Here is a 15,900-nt window from a genome sequence, read left to right as displayed (position 1 = left end):
TTAAAAAAAACCTTCTGTAAATGTTTTCGTGTAGTATTCGTTGCTCAGGTTTACCGCGTTTCATTCTGGCGTCCGTCTGAACGGTTCACCGGTTCACAGAGCGGCGCATCAGATCTTCACCGTCTCTGTTCGTCAGAAAGCGTTTACTCATTACTCGAACGGTAAACAGGCTCGGCTCCTTCTGTTTAACCTGCAATTAGCTCATAACAGCTCAGTTGCACACATTACTTCCATATCTGTGGACCCTCAAGCACACATGGGGCCCACATGGAGCTAATGGGTAACAGTTTATGGATCCCACATGGAAACCTTGGCTGAGGTTTCACATGCCGCAACAGTTCCTCAAGAGGATCCATTAGTTTTGAGATGTTCACTTCATTCAGAAAAGAGGATGAATCACTCTGGATTTAATTTAACAGCAAAGGGAAAGTTTCCTAATTTGATCTACGGAGAGTTTAGCTGGTTTCGGTTTCGCCTGACAGCCTGTTTAACACTAAAACAAGTTTATTTACTAAAAACACAGTTAGCAGGCAGACAAAAGTATTCACACCCTTTCATTTTATTGGGATTTTGTGTATTAGATCAACACAAACGCTTTGCTCACACAGCAGCTGAACGTAACTTTTTCACGGCAGTCTGAACTATTCTGATCTGTTCCACTTCCACATGTTGTACCAAATCAGAAACGAATCGGATTCTTGTCAAAGCGTCTGCAGTCTCAACGGTTGTGTCGGATTTTATTAATGCATCACCTATTAAAGGGTTTCTGAATCAATTCCTGACCTGAAACACATTTTTCTACGTCATTAATGTGAGACGTTCTGCACCCTAAAACCCAGACGCATTAAATCAGCATGTAAACAAGGTGCTGTTATTTTAGGGCTACAACTAATGATTATTTTGGTAATCGATTATTCTGATGACTAATCGATTAATCAAATGAAAAAAATCTCACTGCTGATTTTTTACAATATTAGACATACATAAAACATGAAAATAAACAAATAATTTAATAAAATAAACATTTTATTGCTTAAAATTGCAGTAACAGCAGTGCTTTAGTGAACTCTTATTTGTAGCAAACGTTGCATCTGCAGCTTATAAATATGAGAAACTTTTCTGCTTGACTTAACATCAGTACAGTTTAAGGCTAATCTGCTAGTAATTTTTTGGGATTAACCGAAGAATAACGAGATACTAAATTTAATTTAATAAGAGCTTTTGTTTTGTTTTGTTTTTTTGTTGTTTTTTATTTGTTTATCAGGAGATCATACATACATTGATATTACATACATTTTGCAAAACTTACATGACTTCTCCGATTTTTTTTTCCCCATAACGAACATAAATCACCGTACTGACATAAAAACTAGACAAAATAAGTATAAATACATAAAAAAAGAATACATTAACAACAAAAAAACAGGGGAAAGAGGGTCGGACGGCATTGAGAAGCTAAAAGGCAACAACATTACACCCATTTATTCTGTAAATTTTAGTCACATGACATGATGAGTCAGTCACATCAATCTATGCATTATAAAGGCAGAGATTTTATGTATGTCACAAAAGGGGCCCACTTGTAAGTAAATTTTGCTGAACTATCTTTCACTGTTAATAAAATTTTTTCTATCTTTAAGCATGATCTTACAGTATTAAGCCATTGTGAAGTAGATGGAGGTGTAGGAGTTGTTTTGTTTTTTTTTTTATTGCAGAATTTGACCCAGGTGAAGCAGGTGTTTACAGATGAAAGTTTTTTTTGAGTTTCATATATTTATTGAAAGGTTTTTGTTACAAATACACAAATGTACCAAAATTCCCAATGAAAATAGGCAAATAGTAGTAATAATAATTAATAAAAACCCAATTCCACAATAATTCCAAGTCCTCACTGTCATTTAAATAAAGCAGAACAATATATATTGGTATATAATACCAGCGTAATCAGTATAACTAAAACCCATCTGATCCTCAACCAGCGTCGAGGGTTGATTTAAAAAAAAGACAAGATTTCCAAGTCAAGTAAAATTTTCACGCCAATTTTTTCCTCCAGTTTTAGAAGTTTTTCCAAAATTATTATTTTAAATACAAAATGTTTCTAATTTTAAAACAGTTTGGACTTTATTTTTTTCAGACAATGAATTTGTTTTTTGCAACTGTATGCGCTAGTTGACAGTGAATCGATTACTTGTTAACAATTATTTAAATGAATCATTTCCCGCAGTAACTCAAAACAGATCATTTTAAGTAAATTATCCAAATGTTTCTCCACATCGTGGATGTTTATCAAAGTGTTTTCTTCTCCCTGCAGATTGTCTGTCAGGCGACCAAACTCATCTTCGTCATGCAGCCACGGCTCTGCCTCCTGCTCATCCTCTTCCTTCCCCTCATCCAATCAGACGACTGCGTCTTCCCCAATGGCAACGCGACCGATGGCCGCCAGACGGTCACCATCGCAGCCATCTTGCCAAAGACCAACACAGAGTATCCCTGGTCGTGGCTCCGGGTGGCGCCTGCCCTCTACCAGGCCATCTCACGGGTGAACTGTGACCCCTGGCTGCTCCCGGGCCTGAAGCTGCATCTGGTCAACGGCAACTCGGAGAACACCGACGGCTACTGCTCCGACTCCATGGCGCCTCTGGTGGCCGTCGACCTGAAATTAGCCCACGATCCTTGGGCTTTCATCGGGCCTGGATGTGAATTCTCTTCCTCGCCGGTCGCTCGCTTCACCACCCACTGGGATGTTCCCATGGTGACCGCCGGTGCCCGCGCCATAGGCTTCAAGTTTTACGCGGCGGTCACCAACACGGGCCCGACTCACGCAAAGCTGGGCGAGTTCAGCTTGAAGTTCCAGCAGGAGTTTGATTGGATGCGGCACGTCATGCTGGTCTACACTGACAACAACAAGGACAGCAACTCCGACAGGCCGTACTACTTCACCGTGGAGGGCGTGTACGAAATGCTGAGGGACCAGAACATCACCGCCTACGACTACTCGCTGGAGACCGACATCAACTACAAGCTGGCAGTGCAAAAGATCAGAGACAACGGCAGAGGTCAGCTTCCTTTCCCCTCTCTTCCTGCTTTATCTCCATTGATCAGTCGAAGGCATCTGAACTTTGACCCTACAGCTGCTTTCACTGTTTGCTCGACTCTTGGAGCTGCCTCTTCATTTCTCCACTTCATTTCATTTATTGATTTGCTGTCTTGGAGATCCACAGTTATGACCTAGTGCAGAATTCATTATTGATTTCTATACAGGGCCTATAAAAAGTAGGATGTTTCAACATTTTATGGCTTAATTCTTCCAATTTTTTTGAAGATTAATCGATTAATTAGATGAAAAAATTCACAAAAATTCTTCTGATTTCTCATTTATCCACTTAAGCCTGTTTTGCACAAGATTATAAATACATTAAAGGGGATGTATTACGCAAAATTCACAATTTGCACATTTTTGTACTTCCATTTGGGTTTCTGCTGCTTGAAAAAAAGACTAAGTGCTTAAAAAAACACCAACTTGTGTTTAGGCAGTTAATTAATGGTTTTTGGTGTCTGGAAACAAGATATTTCAAAAATCAGGCGAATAGCGTCACAAATCAGCAGGCACTGCACTTGACCTAGTAACCCCAGGAAAACCAACCCGTTACCTAGCAACCACAGCGGAACTCTGCCCGTCACCTAGCAACCCAGACAGCACGTTTTTGTCAGTTGGTGCCAAAATAGAAGTGTTCTACGGCTTCTATTTAAGTTGACTTTGAATTTCAGTTCAACCCACAGAAGACATTATTTAAATACAACGTAGTTTTTAAGTTTATTTTCTGTCATTTGTCTTTTTTTTTTTTTAAATTAAAAAGTGAGAAAAAAAAGTCTAGTTTCCAGTGCAAATAACTACATTTGAAATAAGACAAAACTCACAACTATCTTTTTTTCCCCAAGCTTTAGGAGCTTTTTGAGGGGAAAAAAAATCCTTAAAAATTGGTAAAACAGTTTCACTGGCAGACATTTTTCACTTATAACATGAAATTTATTTCCATGTTACAATTCAGATAATCTGCCAGCAGAACTAGTACTTTTTAAAATCAATATTAAAGAATTATTGACTTGAAACAAGTTCCTGCATCTTGTGAAAATGTTCCTTGTAAATTAGTTTTGTCTTTTTTCACTTAATAAATTCAATCAGATGCTGAGATAAAAATCAAGCTGTATGTCCTTCTAGCTTTCCGTAGTTCTTCCCTTCTTCTTTATGGCCCGTCATCCGTCATGTTTGGATGATCAATCGAGGTCCAACACTTCAGCTGCTCTGACTTCCCTGTTTTGATTCCTCTTCACTCCCATGCGCTCTTTCCCGTTTCTTTCCTCATCCTCCCTCGTTTTAGAGCTCTCTCCCTCCCTTGATGTCGTTAAATGAAGGTTAATTATTGCTTGATTTTTCTCCGTACTGGTTAATGACTGACCTCGGTTTTATATCTTTGTCTCCAATTGAGTTTGTGTGCTTTTTTTGTTTTGTTTTACATCCTACATTTATTGGCAGTCATTTCGGTTTAGGGCCTCGGGAGTGACGACATTCCTGCATCGTAAGGACATTCCTGCATCGTCAGGACAGTCTGGTCCTCTGTGTGGGGCTTCAGCTTAGAAACAGAATCAGTTGAGAGATTTTTTCCCCCCTCGGTTGGAAAGACTAATGTGAGTGCATTTGTTGCACACACCTGTAAGTAATCTGTCCCTTTGGTTCTTTTTGTGCTTATTTAATGTGAAACATGCCGCTGCCGTCACGGAGTGAAGTAACTGCACAAGTTAAGGTATCACATATAACCGCACGCCTCGACTGTAAATACTTATTCCAACTTGAAACCTGATCATCTGATTCCTGCTAAATCAGAGAGCAGATATGCTTAGTTTCCTTTGTCTTTATCGGGGTTGGACTTTTCAGCATCAAATGTTTTTGTCCTTGAAATTCTTTGATAATCGTCCAAATATTCCTGGTTACACAAAGCAGAGAATCTGTTCCCAGGACGGCTAGACGTGGCAGAGAAAAGCCATAAGAGACCCCGAAAACATCTGGAAGATGAGCACATTGAACTACAATTCACTATGGTGGAGCATGGTGGTGGCAGCATCAGGCTGTGGTGGTCAATCTACAGAAAACACAAATCAATCGTGGGAAAAAACAGGATTGGTTGCAGAAGAGTTGAGTTGGGCAGAGATGTATCTACAGCGATCTACCTACCTACATATTTATGTATTAGAGTGGTCTAGTCAAAGCCAGATAAAAAAAGAACTATATATGACAAAACCTGGAAACCTCAGTTTTATTTGTAAAAGTCAAACATATCTTTCTATTGCCACCTAACAATTATGTGCTGGTGTTAAATACAGCAACATTCCTTTGCTGCAGTTCCATGAGCTCCCAGCTCTTTTTTCCACACTATAAAATCAGTCTTACAAATTAAATTTCAACACATTTTTTAATAACCGTTTGTTTTCATCCTGCGGCGATTGAAATAAAGCTAAATACTGAATGTTCCCTTTACTGTACCATCCTAAAAACCTCTATCCCATATTGTAGGTTATTAATGTATGTAAATAATAATTTCCTTGTATTATTTTTTTGTAATCAGAAGAAATCATTTGATTCGAAGTTGTATTATTAAGGTACATGCACAATTATACATTTCTTAATTTGTTTGTTGCCTGGTGTCGCTAAAAAGCTTCAAACTCAAAATTAGAAATAGCGCTTTGAATTTTGGTCACATGTTGTCTATTTTAATATATAATATGTAGAAAAGACTAGCAAACATAAATATTTGCTTTATTTCAGAATATGCTAGGTTTTATCAGAGTTTAGCAGAAAAAATTAATGCAGTCACCACATTTCACACTGGCTTCCATGAATCACTTGTAGTTCACATTTCGACCACTAGGTGGATATCAGAGGTCTTCTAGTAACATTTTTAGCATGAGAGGCACAAAAACCCAACAACATTTGTAGCATTTATTCTCCTGTTGGTCGTATTCCTTAAGCTAATTAGCATAGCTAGCATGGCTGATATTTCTACGACTATGTATGCTTTGTTACTTAATCAGTCAAGAAATCAGGCAATGAGTTTTAAGGAGTGGAATATGCTACAGATGCTTCTTTTCCCAACTTTGTAATCTTTTCCAAGTAAAACTGAAATTTCTTAGGTAAACAAGATCACTTCTAGTTGGTCTTGTGCTTTGTCAGATTTCGTGTGAAAAATAGCAGCCCTGCTTTTAAAAGTCATGTGGTGTTTAGGAAACACCTTGGTCCATTAACTTGTCGTGCTGTGAAGGTGTTGGTGTGAAACAACCTGGCCATTTTTCCGCTAAACCTAATAACTGGTTGTGCCACTTTTGGCAGCGACGTCTGCCGTTATGTGTTGGTGACGATTGTAATGAGTTTTTCACATCACTGTGGAGGAACTTTGGGCCACTGAATCATTTTTATGCCTGAAGAGTCTCTCTAATACCACAGCATCCCTTTCCAGTTGAAAATGTTTGACTTTTGAAAATAAGAAATTTCCAAGTTTTCTTTCTAGGTGTTTTCTGAGATTAGTCTCAACATTTTCAAGATTTTAATGGAAATGTACTTTTTTTTCTAGCTACAATGTGGAGCTAGTATTTTTTACCAGTATTTCAGAATTATTTGTTTTAAACAAACTCCTTTATCTTGCTTAAAAGTTACTTGTAGTTTTGTCGAATTTGAAGATATTTGAGGTGAAAACTAGACCAAAAGAACATAGTAAGATATTGTGGCTTTGCAGTGGCGATGATTTCGTCATCTGTTCTTTAATTTTCCCTAGCATGAAGCTTGGTGTGTTACATTTTGTGACGTAATTTAAAACTTTATTCCCTTCTGTGACATTTTCCCTGTAAATCTGCTGCTATTTGTGTGGACTCCATAAAGTTTCTGCACAGATATCCTGTTCAGGTGTCAGCGACATCAGTGTTGGTAAGCATCAGGTTTGGACCCCAGCAGGTCCGAGGCGTACCGGGTGCAGTTTGGTGTTTGGGATGACATCATCACTGCTCCTCTCTCTAAGCGACACCAGCTGCTGCCCCCGGCAACGCTGGACGTCCTCAAAGTAATCACCCCTCGGTGTGTGTCTGTGCGCTTGGCAGACATAATTCATGCAAATCTGTTTACACAGTCAGATTATGGGGAAGTGTCTTCAGTTCCACGTATCGTATATCAAAACGTGTTAAAGTTAAGACGTTTATGGTTCGGCTGAGGTTGAGGAAAGGGTTAGCTGAGCGGTTGCTATGGCAACAACTGGAGTAAGTTTTCTGAAATAGGTGTCAGTTGGATTAATGTCCTCTGAAGTCATGGAAACAGAGAACATGTGTTTGTGTGTCAGTGAAAAGTTTCTCGCTCTGCCTTTTTGTCTTTTTTTTTAGAGTTTTATTAAAAACAGTTTATGAAAGACAAACATGGTGGAACTTTCTGGGTTTCACATGTGAAAGTTGCTGCCCGCAGTTATTGGGTCCACCTCGGGGGACCCAGCGGCGCGGGGTGGGGAGGGACATTTTTCTTTCTGTGGAGGACTTTGAGTGACACTGGGGAGGCTGATATTTTCAGTCTGCTCCAGATTTAAACAGAATGTGGTTCGACTGGAGGGTGCAGGAAGGATGCTTTCATTTGTTCTCATGCAACTTTAATATTTTATTATCTAGGGAAAAACAATCTAGAGTATGGTGCTAATGTTTTTAACCATTCCAGATCTTTCTTTCAAAGAGTCAGACTTTATTCTAGTGGCATAAAGGCGACCCATTGTGCATCCTTGAACAGGTTAGGATAGATTTATAAACTCTATAAAACATGTCCATTACATCTTTTGCACAAAATCTTAAATAATGAGATTTTAGTTCTGCCTAGTTTGAGCTGTTTTAGGGCGTCCTGTCACTTTAAATCCAAATAAGCTGATGCAGGCCACGTCCCCCAACTCAATGTTTACACTCACACGTGAAAATGACTGCAAACAGATGAGAAATTATATAACCATACATCTTTGAAAAGCAGAAGTAGAGCCTCCTGCACAACCAACAAGGTTGCAGCATGTGATTTCTGAATGGTAAGTCAGCAACAAAACTCTTGTCTTTTCCAACAGCCATTATGCAGCACATAAGGTGGTAAAACCAGCTGACCAAACATGCTGCAGCTCCATTTGCGTTGCTAGGTTACGGGGCTGGGGTTGCTAGGTAACGGCGTGTTGTCCATGGAATGTGACTGTGAAACAGCTCATTTTCCAGACACCAAAAAACATTAACTATCGCCAAAAAAATGTCTGGGCGTTTCTTTTTAAGCGCTTTTAGCTGCTTCTAGTAGCAGTAGGGACACGAATGTAAGTACAAAAACATGAAAATTATAATTTTGAAGAATAGATCCCTTTTAAACAACAGTTTTTTCTTCAGCTCTGTTGCTATGACAACATAAATTGCACAATATGCTTTAAAAAACATTAGGAAAGCAGAAACATGGAGGACAAAAGAACAAGAATCTGGCCCAAGAACACTCAGATTTCACACGTCACATTCCCAAGTCTGCATCCTGTTGCTGAACAAACTGAGATTATCTGTGAAAATAATCCGACTAGCTCCTCTCAACACGCATTTGATTTCAGTATTTCTGTTGTCTCGAGGGTTGAGTTGACACCTTTGCCGAAGTACTGTTCATAACGATCCTAACGAGTGTGTCCTGTCTAGCCGCTGAGCTCGTTAGAGGGGGTTCTTTGATTATCGCCATGGAAACGGAGAGCTGAGGTCACGAGCCCTGAGCCGTGCCTGGTTCACAATCTGCTGGAGTCCAACTGGACCCTGAAGCACTCTGAGAACGGCACAATGACGTTAGACGAGTGCAATGTGAGAAAACGACCAAACGAGATCAGAGCGGCTTCAGAGTGGAAGAAAACAGCAAAATCATCACAGAGAGAGAGAGAGAGAGTCGCATTTAACGTACGAACACAACCTCTTCCAAAAGCAAAAGGAGTTAAAGTGGCCGTGACAAATAAAAGTCACATTAAGGAGATAAACAAAGACCCAAATCAAAAGACACAAAAGGACAGAAAGTTGAGTCAAATCCAGCTTCAAGGACTCAGCAACAAGTAAATGCTTACATAGTCAAGTTTAACGTTGAAGATGATTAAAAGAAACAAAACACTGCAAAAACACAAAATCCTACCAAGTATTACTGGTCTGTTTGTAGTGCAGAGATCTTAGTACACTTAAAATAAGACAAAACAGGCAACTTTTACCAAAATATAGGAGTTTGCTTTGCATAAATAATTCATTGAAATTGATTTTTTTTTAAAGTTCCAGTTTTAAATATTGATTATTTCACCAATTAGACATTTTCCCATGTTATAAAGGGGAATAATGTATAAAATCACCAAAATGAGGAATGTTGAGCATCTTGTGAAGTTATATTTTGATATTTGTTTTACAAATAAGGAAATAATCTGTTAACTCATCAACATCAAATTATTATCACTAGCAGGACTTTGAAATTATTAGCGACTGTGTCTGCTGCTATGACTTTTTTCTCTTTATTGGATGATGCTGTAAATGAGTGTAAAAATATATTTAGAACTTTACCCCCTCATTTGAACGTGTAAATATACTTTACTGCTGTTCTTCTTTTGTTTGCTTTTGTTTTAAATTTATTTTATTTATTTATTCTTTTATTACATTCAGTAAAGTCAAAATCAACTCAACTCAAATCTCGTAATATTACAACTTTATTCTTGTAATATTATGTTTTTATTCTCATAATTTATTTTTTAATTCTTATTTTTTTCCTTACCTGATCTTAATATTGCATCATAATAACATGCCAGTGGATCCAGCTCTATTTTGTTAATATTAAAGAATTATTTTAAAAACTAACTCCTACATCTTTCTGAAAAGTTAATTGTAAGTTAGTTTTGTCTTATTTAAAGTGTTCTAATGTATTTACACTCAGAACTAGACAAAATATTTGGTGAGATTTTGGGTTTTTGCAGTGAAAATGAAAAATCAAATATGTTTCCAGGTTGGTTTTCTCCCATAAAGCATCAACGTCTCTTTGCTGGTTTCTGTTTGTTTCCTTCATAATAAAAATAATCTGCCCTCTGCTTGTTGTAATGAAGTCGGTCTCCTGTCTCTGGCAGTGGTGTACGTCTGCTGTCCGCGGGACATCTTACGGAACCTGATGGTCCAGTTCTGGAAGGACCGGGTGGACCTGGAGGACTTTGTCTTCCTCTTCATTGACCTTTTTGCTGAGAGTATGAGTGGCGGACAAAACGACTTGCAGAGGTGGGTAGAAAATACTCAAGTAAGATTAAAAAGTAACTGATCAAATTATCAATCATTTAATATTTAAAAATTACATCATCAGACGGACCAAAATATAAAGTTAAGTGGAAATTTTGATATTTTAAGGATGAAAAGGACAATAATTCATTTAACTAGCAAAAAACAAAATCAGGCAAAAGAAAATTTTTAAAATAAGTTTCTTTCAACAAAAAACTTATGGAAATTTATCAAAAACTACTGGTTTTTGTTAAACCTATTTGAATTTTTGGTTAAAACATGTTTGTTCCTCTTTCAATTGGTAGAAAATCCAGAAATTTTCTGTCCACTAAGACACGTGTCAAACTCGAGGCCCGTGGGCCAAATCTGGCCCGCCACAGTTTTTTTATGTGGCCCTCTAGATTCTAGACTAAACAGTAAGTGTGCTTAAGTGTTATGTTATCAATCAAATCAATGCAGTTTTTACCTGTTTACTGCCATATTATATCAATCAGTCCTTCCAGTTTCTTGCGAATTATTGTGGAAATTCACACAAAATCAACAAATCCCCACACTTTTTTGCGCCAGCACTTAACTGGCAGTTTATTGCAGATTTTTCTCAAAAATTGTCAAAAACTTTCTTACTTGTACTAAACATCTGCCTCAGCTTTAAATGATGTCAGATTATGGCCCATGACCTATACAGCAAGTAATAAAAAGTTGCATTTACCATCATAAATAAGTGCAAATATTTCCAAATTGGTACAACAAACACTTTGATTTTTATTGCAAATAATCACAAAAACAATCGTGAAATTCTGGTGGCACTGAAAAGATGTTAAATATTATTTAACTTTAAGAATTCATTACTATTTTTAACAGTTTGCTGGCTGGTTTTATCAGTACATTCTGGCCCTTTAAGAGCATTTATGATCTTGATTTGGCCCAAAACGAAAATGAGTTTTCTGGAAGCCATACGTCAGAATAAATTTACTCAAGTAAAAATGCGTAGTAAAAATACTCTGAAAAGTAGATTTAATAAAAAAGTTTACTGAAGTAAATGTAATTGAGTAAATGTAACTCGTTACTTCCCAACTCTGCCGCCAGGCCCTGGTACCGAGGAGACGAGGACGACCACGCAGCCAAGATGGCCTTCAGGGTGAGAGGTCACTCTGCTCGTTTCTCTGAAGAAGTTCAGTCTTACAGGTGAATTCACTGTTTTTACCGTCTCCTGTCAGAGTGTGAAGGTGCTGACCTACATGGAACCTCAGAACCAAGAATATTTCAAGTTTGTTGAAGATCTGAAAAGAGACGCAAAAGAAAGTTTCAACTTCACCATCGAAGACTCTCTGGTAAGTACATCCATCGTGGCAGGATGACGTCAGGCAGACATTTCCTGTTGACGTGACGCGTCTGTGTTTCCCTGTCAGTACAACCTGATAGCGGCAGATTTCTACGACGGCGTGATGCTGTACGCTCAGGCTCTGAACGAGACTCTGAGCCAGCAGGCGTCGGGACCGGGACCCATCCAGAGACCCAAAGGAGATCTGGTGACACGCAGGATGTGGAACAGGAGCTTCTCAGGTGATTCTTCTCCTGTTCTGGACAGGCCTGGCGCTCAGATAGGAATGGGCTGTCGGTGGTGAACCAATCAGAGCGCAGCGTTGGATGAGAACTGTCTGCTTTGAAAATGTGTGTTATTAATCAGAAAACCGCAGCGCAGAAATATCCATCTCATTTTCAGCTTTGTGTTAAAATGCAGCTGCACTTCACCGGAGTGTTACCAACAAAACACGCCTTCGATTTCACAGTAAATCTGCTCACTCAGTAACAGCAAAAACACATGTTTAATTAACTGTTTGTTCTGCGGACATAAAATGCTTCAGTCAAGATAAAAATATGAATTTTAACACCATCACAGAGCTTTCGTGTAGTGTTAAGCAAACAGAGCAGAGATAAGGAAGACTGAAGGCATTAATGCATGTTAAAGGGGATCTATTATGAAAAATTCACATTTTGCTTATTTTTGTTCTTCCATTTGTGTTTCTGCTGCTACTAAAAACAGACTAGGTGCTTTTAAAAACACCCAGTTGTTTTTTGGCAGTAAGTTAATGTTTTTTGGTGTCTGGAAATGACCCGTTTCAAAAACCTGTTGTATGTAACGTCACAAATCAGCGGACACTGCACTTTGACCTAACCCCAGCAAAGCCCAAACCGTCACCTAGCAACCACAGTGGAACTCTGTCCGTTACCTAGCAACCACAGTGGAACTCTGTCCGTCACCTAGCAACCACAGTGTAAGATTTTGTGTTTTTGCATTGAAAAACATTATAAAAATTATATTAAGTGCGTGTAATTGCAAGATTCAATAATCAAGTAAAAAAATCACACTGTTCTTTATTAGAAAACATGTTAATTTGAAAAAGCCTTTGACCGTCTATTAAAACATTTTAATCATAAGCTAACGCTCTATGAAGTCATGATAAAATTGCCAGTTAATTGGTATTTTTACCGGTGTAAATCAGAGCCTGTAAAGCCTGAAGTTGGCTCAATGCGCCCTGAGAGAAACCAGCGTTTCTCTGCCACCAATCAATCATGCAGTCGATTAACCAACGAGCCTCAAGACCTATCAGGAGCCCCGGAGCGCCACGGAGGTCAGCCTGGGAATCTGAGCCTGACGGACGCTCACATTCTCACGGCTGTGATGTGTGTCAGCGGGGAGCTGGCGTGTTAGCACAGAGCTGCGGCGCAAATTTGTACCAGCTGGCAGCGACACTGGGAACAGGAAGTCTTAGGCCCAAACCAACAGCCAGGGCAGGAAAGTCACACCGCAAGGAATTTAAAGGGAAAGTTTCACTTTTCTCTGTTCTGCCTGGTCAGAAGCGTGCAGAGATTTGTGAGGGTTGTTTTGTGGGTCATTCTGGAGAACCTGCAATGTCAGGCAGACCCAGGTTCTGGAGGTCAGAGTCGGTCCGCGGTATATTGTCAAGGCTGAACGCCTTACATTGTTAGCACACACAGGAAGTCGTCAGTCATTTTTCAGAGTCCCTAACAGCTTCAGGAAACAGTTTGCAAGTGTAAAAACAAAGAGAAAATTTTTTGCCTAATTTTACTGCTGACAGTGTTGACACAGGAAAACGGAGGATGTGTGTGTGTGCGTGTGTGTGTGTGTGTGTGTGTGTATGTGTGTGTGTGTGTGTGTGGGGGTGTGTGTGTGTGTGTGTGTGTGTGTGTGTTGTTGACACTTTACCTTAAACTAAATATAATTGAGCTGAATCCTCCTGGGGGAAAATTTCCTTTCATTAATCAGGTTTATTTTTTTATTTCAAGTCAAGTTTTAGAAACATTTAAATAATGTAAAGTATTAGCAAAAACCTGTGACTAAGTCCAGATAATAAATTGTCAAGTAGGTGACTGATTTGGTTGTGAAGACAGTTTAAGCTTTAATAAAACATGCTAATGCTAACATTAGCATACTCAGTAACAAGAAGTAATTGTTTCAACTCTCATTCCTGATATTTATTTTGTAGCAACTCTACATTGATTTATTATGTCTCAACATATGACACAAGCAAGTTTTAAAGGGGTCTTTTTATGCAAAATTTGCATTTCAGATGTTTTTGTCTTGCTTCTAAAAACAAGCTAATAGCTTAAAAAACACAGTTAAGGTTTTTTGTGTCTGGAAATGAAGCCGTTTCGAAACTCTCATGATTGTTAAGTCACAATTGATGGGTACTGCTGTTACCTAGCAACCTCATGGGAGTCCTGCCTGTTACCTAGCAACCCAAGCTGTAAGATGTAGCAATATTTATAGTATTAACCTGTTTGGGGGTTTTTTGCATTTCGGTTTGCGTCTCATATATTTACAGCCATACTCTATAGGATCTGTCTGTAAGCATCTTTAATGGAGTAAAATGCTGAGCGAATGTGTTTTGGTTTGCATTCCTCACTAAGACACATACTTTATATGGAAATAAGTTGATTCAATTTGGAACAAAAGCAGTTAAAAATCTGTAGCTATCACTTAAGATCTTGCCTGACCCGAAAACTATTTGTTTTTTAGACATTTTTAGACATCACTTTAGATTAGATGTGTCAAAAATGTGGCCTGGGGGCCATTTGTGGCCCTTGAAATGATGTTTTTTGGCCCTTGACCAGAAGTCAAGAGTAGTAAAAACTTGGCCAACAAACTAGAAAACAACTGATGACCCAAAAATGTGGAAATTGTCTGTTTTTCTTTGAATATGGCAAAAGACCAAGGACCTATTTATGTTTTAGATTTTTTATGTCATAGAAATGTAGTTTTTGTTGAGTAGACAATACTCAACAAATTATCTTATCAGTGAAAATTATCTTATCAGTATAAGATAATTTTTGCAGTTTTAATATGATGGATTTTGTGGTCCGCCAGTTGTTTAAATTGTCCAGTTTTGGCTCCCAGAAAAAGTTTGGACACCACTGCTTTAAATGGTTGAGTGATTTCTAGGGAAAACTGGTTCCAATGGTTTTTATTAGAGGGCGTCGGAGTAAGGTGGGCTAAAGACAAATACAGAGTATCTTCATATTAAAACATAAAAGCACAGGAATGTTCATACTAGGATGTTTTGTTCTCCTTGTGTAATACCCAGATGTAAATGGGTCATTTTAAAATGAATCCCCCAAAGAAAATGCATTTCCTAATTTCATAAAACCTATTATTATGGAAAGTTTTTCTAACAATGGAGCCCCAAATTCCTGCACTGACACCACACCCAGCTGGTTTTCCCAGGAAGGAGTGAGATAACTGTTTGTCAGTTTTGCTTTAAACTTATTTGTTTGATCCAGCTTAAATCAAAAATAACCTAGACGACAATTCTGGGATTAAATATTATCAGAAATGTTTCCCCTGATCTCCTCCCCTTTGTTTGCGTTTGTCTCTTCTGTTGAGATTTTATCAAACTTTTTTTTTCTTCCTCAAAACCTAAAAAGCAGCAGATAGCGTTTGTTGAATTTGGACCTTGGAACTGAAATAACTTCTTCTTGCTTCACCACAAAACTAAACAGAGAAAGAAAAACTGCTGAACAAATAGCAGAGACAGACTGCGATCTATCATCGCAGCAGACCTGAAGTTTATGGTCCATAAAACACGCCTCAGTCGGTCAGATGCAGATGTTGATTCAAACTTTCAAGAAATAACTCTTCTGTTGTTTTAGTTTGTGAAATATTTAAAAGATAAACAGATAAGAGCTTCCATCATTCTTGACTCACACAGCGGAAAGCACTGAGATGGCTCTCTGGGTTTCTGCAAACTCAGAGACGATGAGATGGACCAGATTAACAATCTGAGACAAACCAGACAGAGAAAATCTAAAACAGAAAAAAATGAAATCTGAAAAAATTATGAAGGGCTAAAAGTGACAAAATTAAAGAAAAACGTGTTGAAATAATTTTGATAATTTATTTAATAGGCAATTTATTAAGTATGTCATTAAATGATTAAAATGCAAACATATAATAGACAATGCACCATCAGTGGCACAAAAAGTGAGTATGCAGCGCATGCAACACATAGGGGCGCTGCACCAGAGGGGGCGTCAAAACCCCGTCTGGATGGGGCGGCGTGCCGATGATGT

At 38.4% G+C, this 15,900-nt stretch overlaps 1 protein-coding gene across 2 annotated transcripts in view; it reads left to right on the top strand.

The window, feature by feature from the left end:
* The window catches only part of npr1a (natriuretic peptide receptor 1a), a 43,679-nt gene that overhangs the window by 4,110 nt on the left and 23,669 nt on the right, over window positions 1-15,900 (top strand). For both annotated transcript variants that reach the window (XM_014984188.2, XM_088009841.1), the window contains exons 2-6: window positions 2,312-3,056; window positions 10,167-10,311; window positions 11,395-11,446; window positions 11,526-11,639; window positions 11,718-11,871. In XM_014984188.2, the coding sequence (XP_014839674.1) occupies window positions 2,345-3,056; window positions 10,167-10,311; window positions 11,395-11,446; window positions 11,526-11,639; window positions 11,718-11,871 (1,177 nt within the window). In that variant the 5' untranslated portion in view covers window positions 2,312-2,344. The remainder of the gene's footprint in view (window positions 1-2,311; window positions 3,057-10,166; window positions 10,312-11,394; window positions 11,447-11,525; window positions 11,640-11,717; window positions 11,872-15,900) is intronic.

The sequence above is a fragment of the Poecilia mexicana genome, unplaced genomic scaffold, assembly GCF_051168715.1.
Source record: "Poecilia mexicana isolate PSO_F unplaced genomic scaffold, ASM5116871v1 scaffold_11, whole genome shotgun sequence".
Classification (NCBI taxonomy): Eukaryota; Metazoa; Chordata; class Actinopteri; order Cyprinodontiformes; family Poeciliidae; genus Poecilia; species Poecilia mexicana.
The sequence above is the reverse complement of the archived record's forward strand: the minus strand, read 5'-3'. Positions and strand labels throughout refer to the sequence as shown.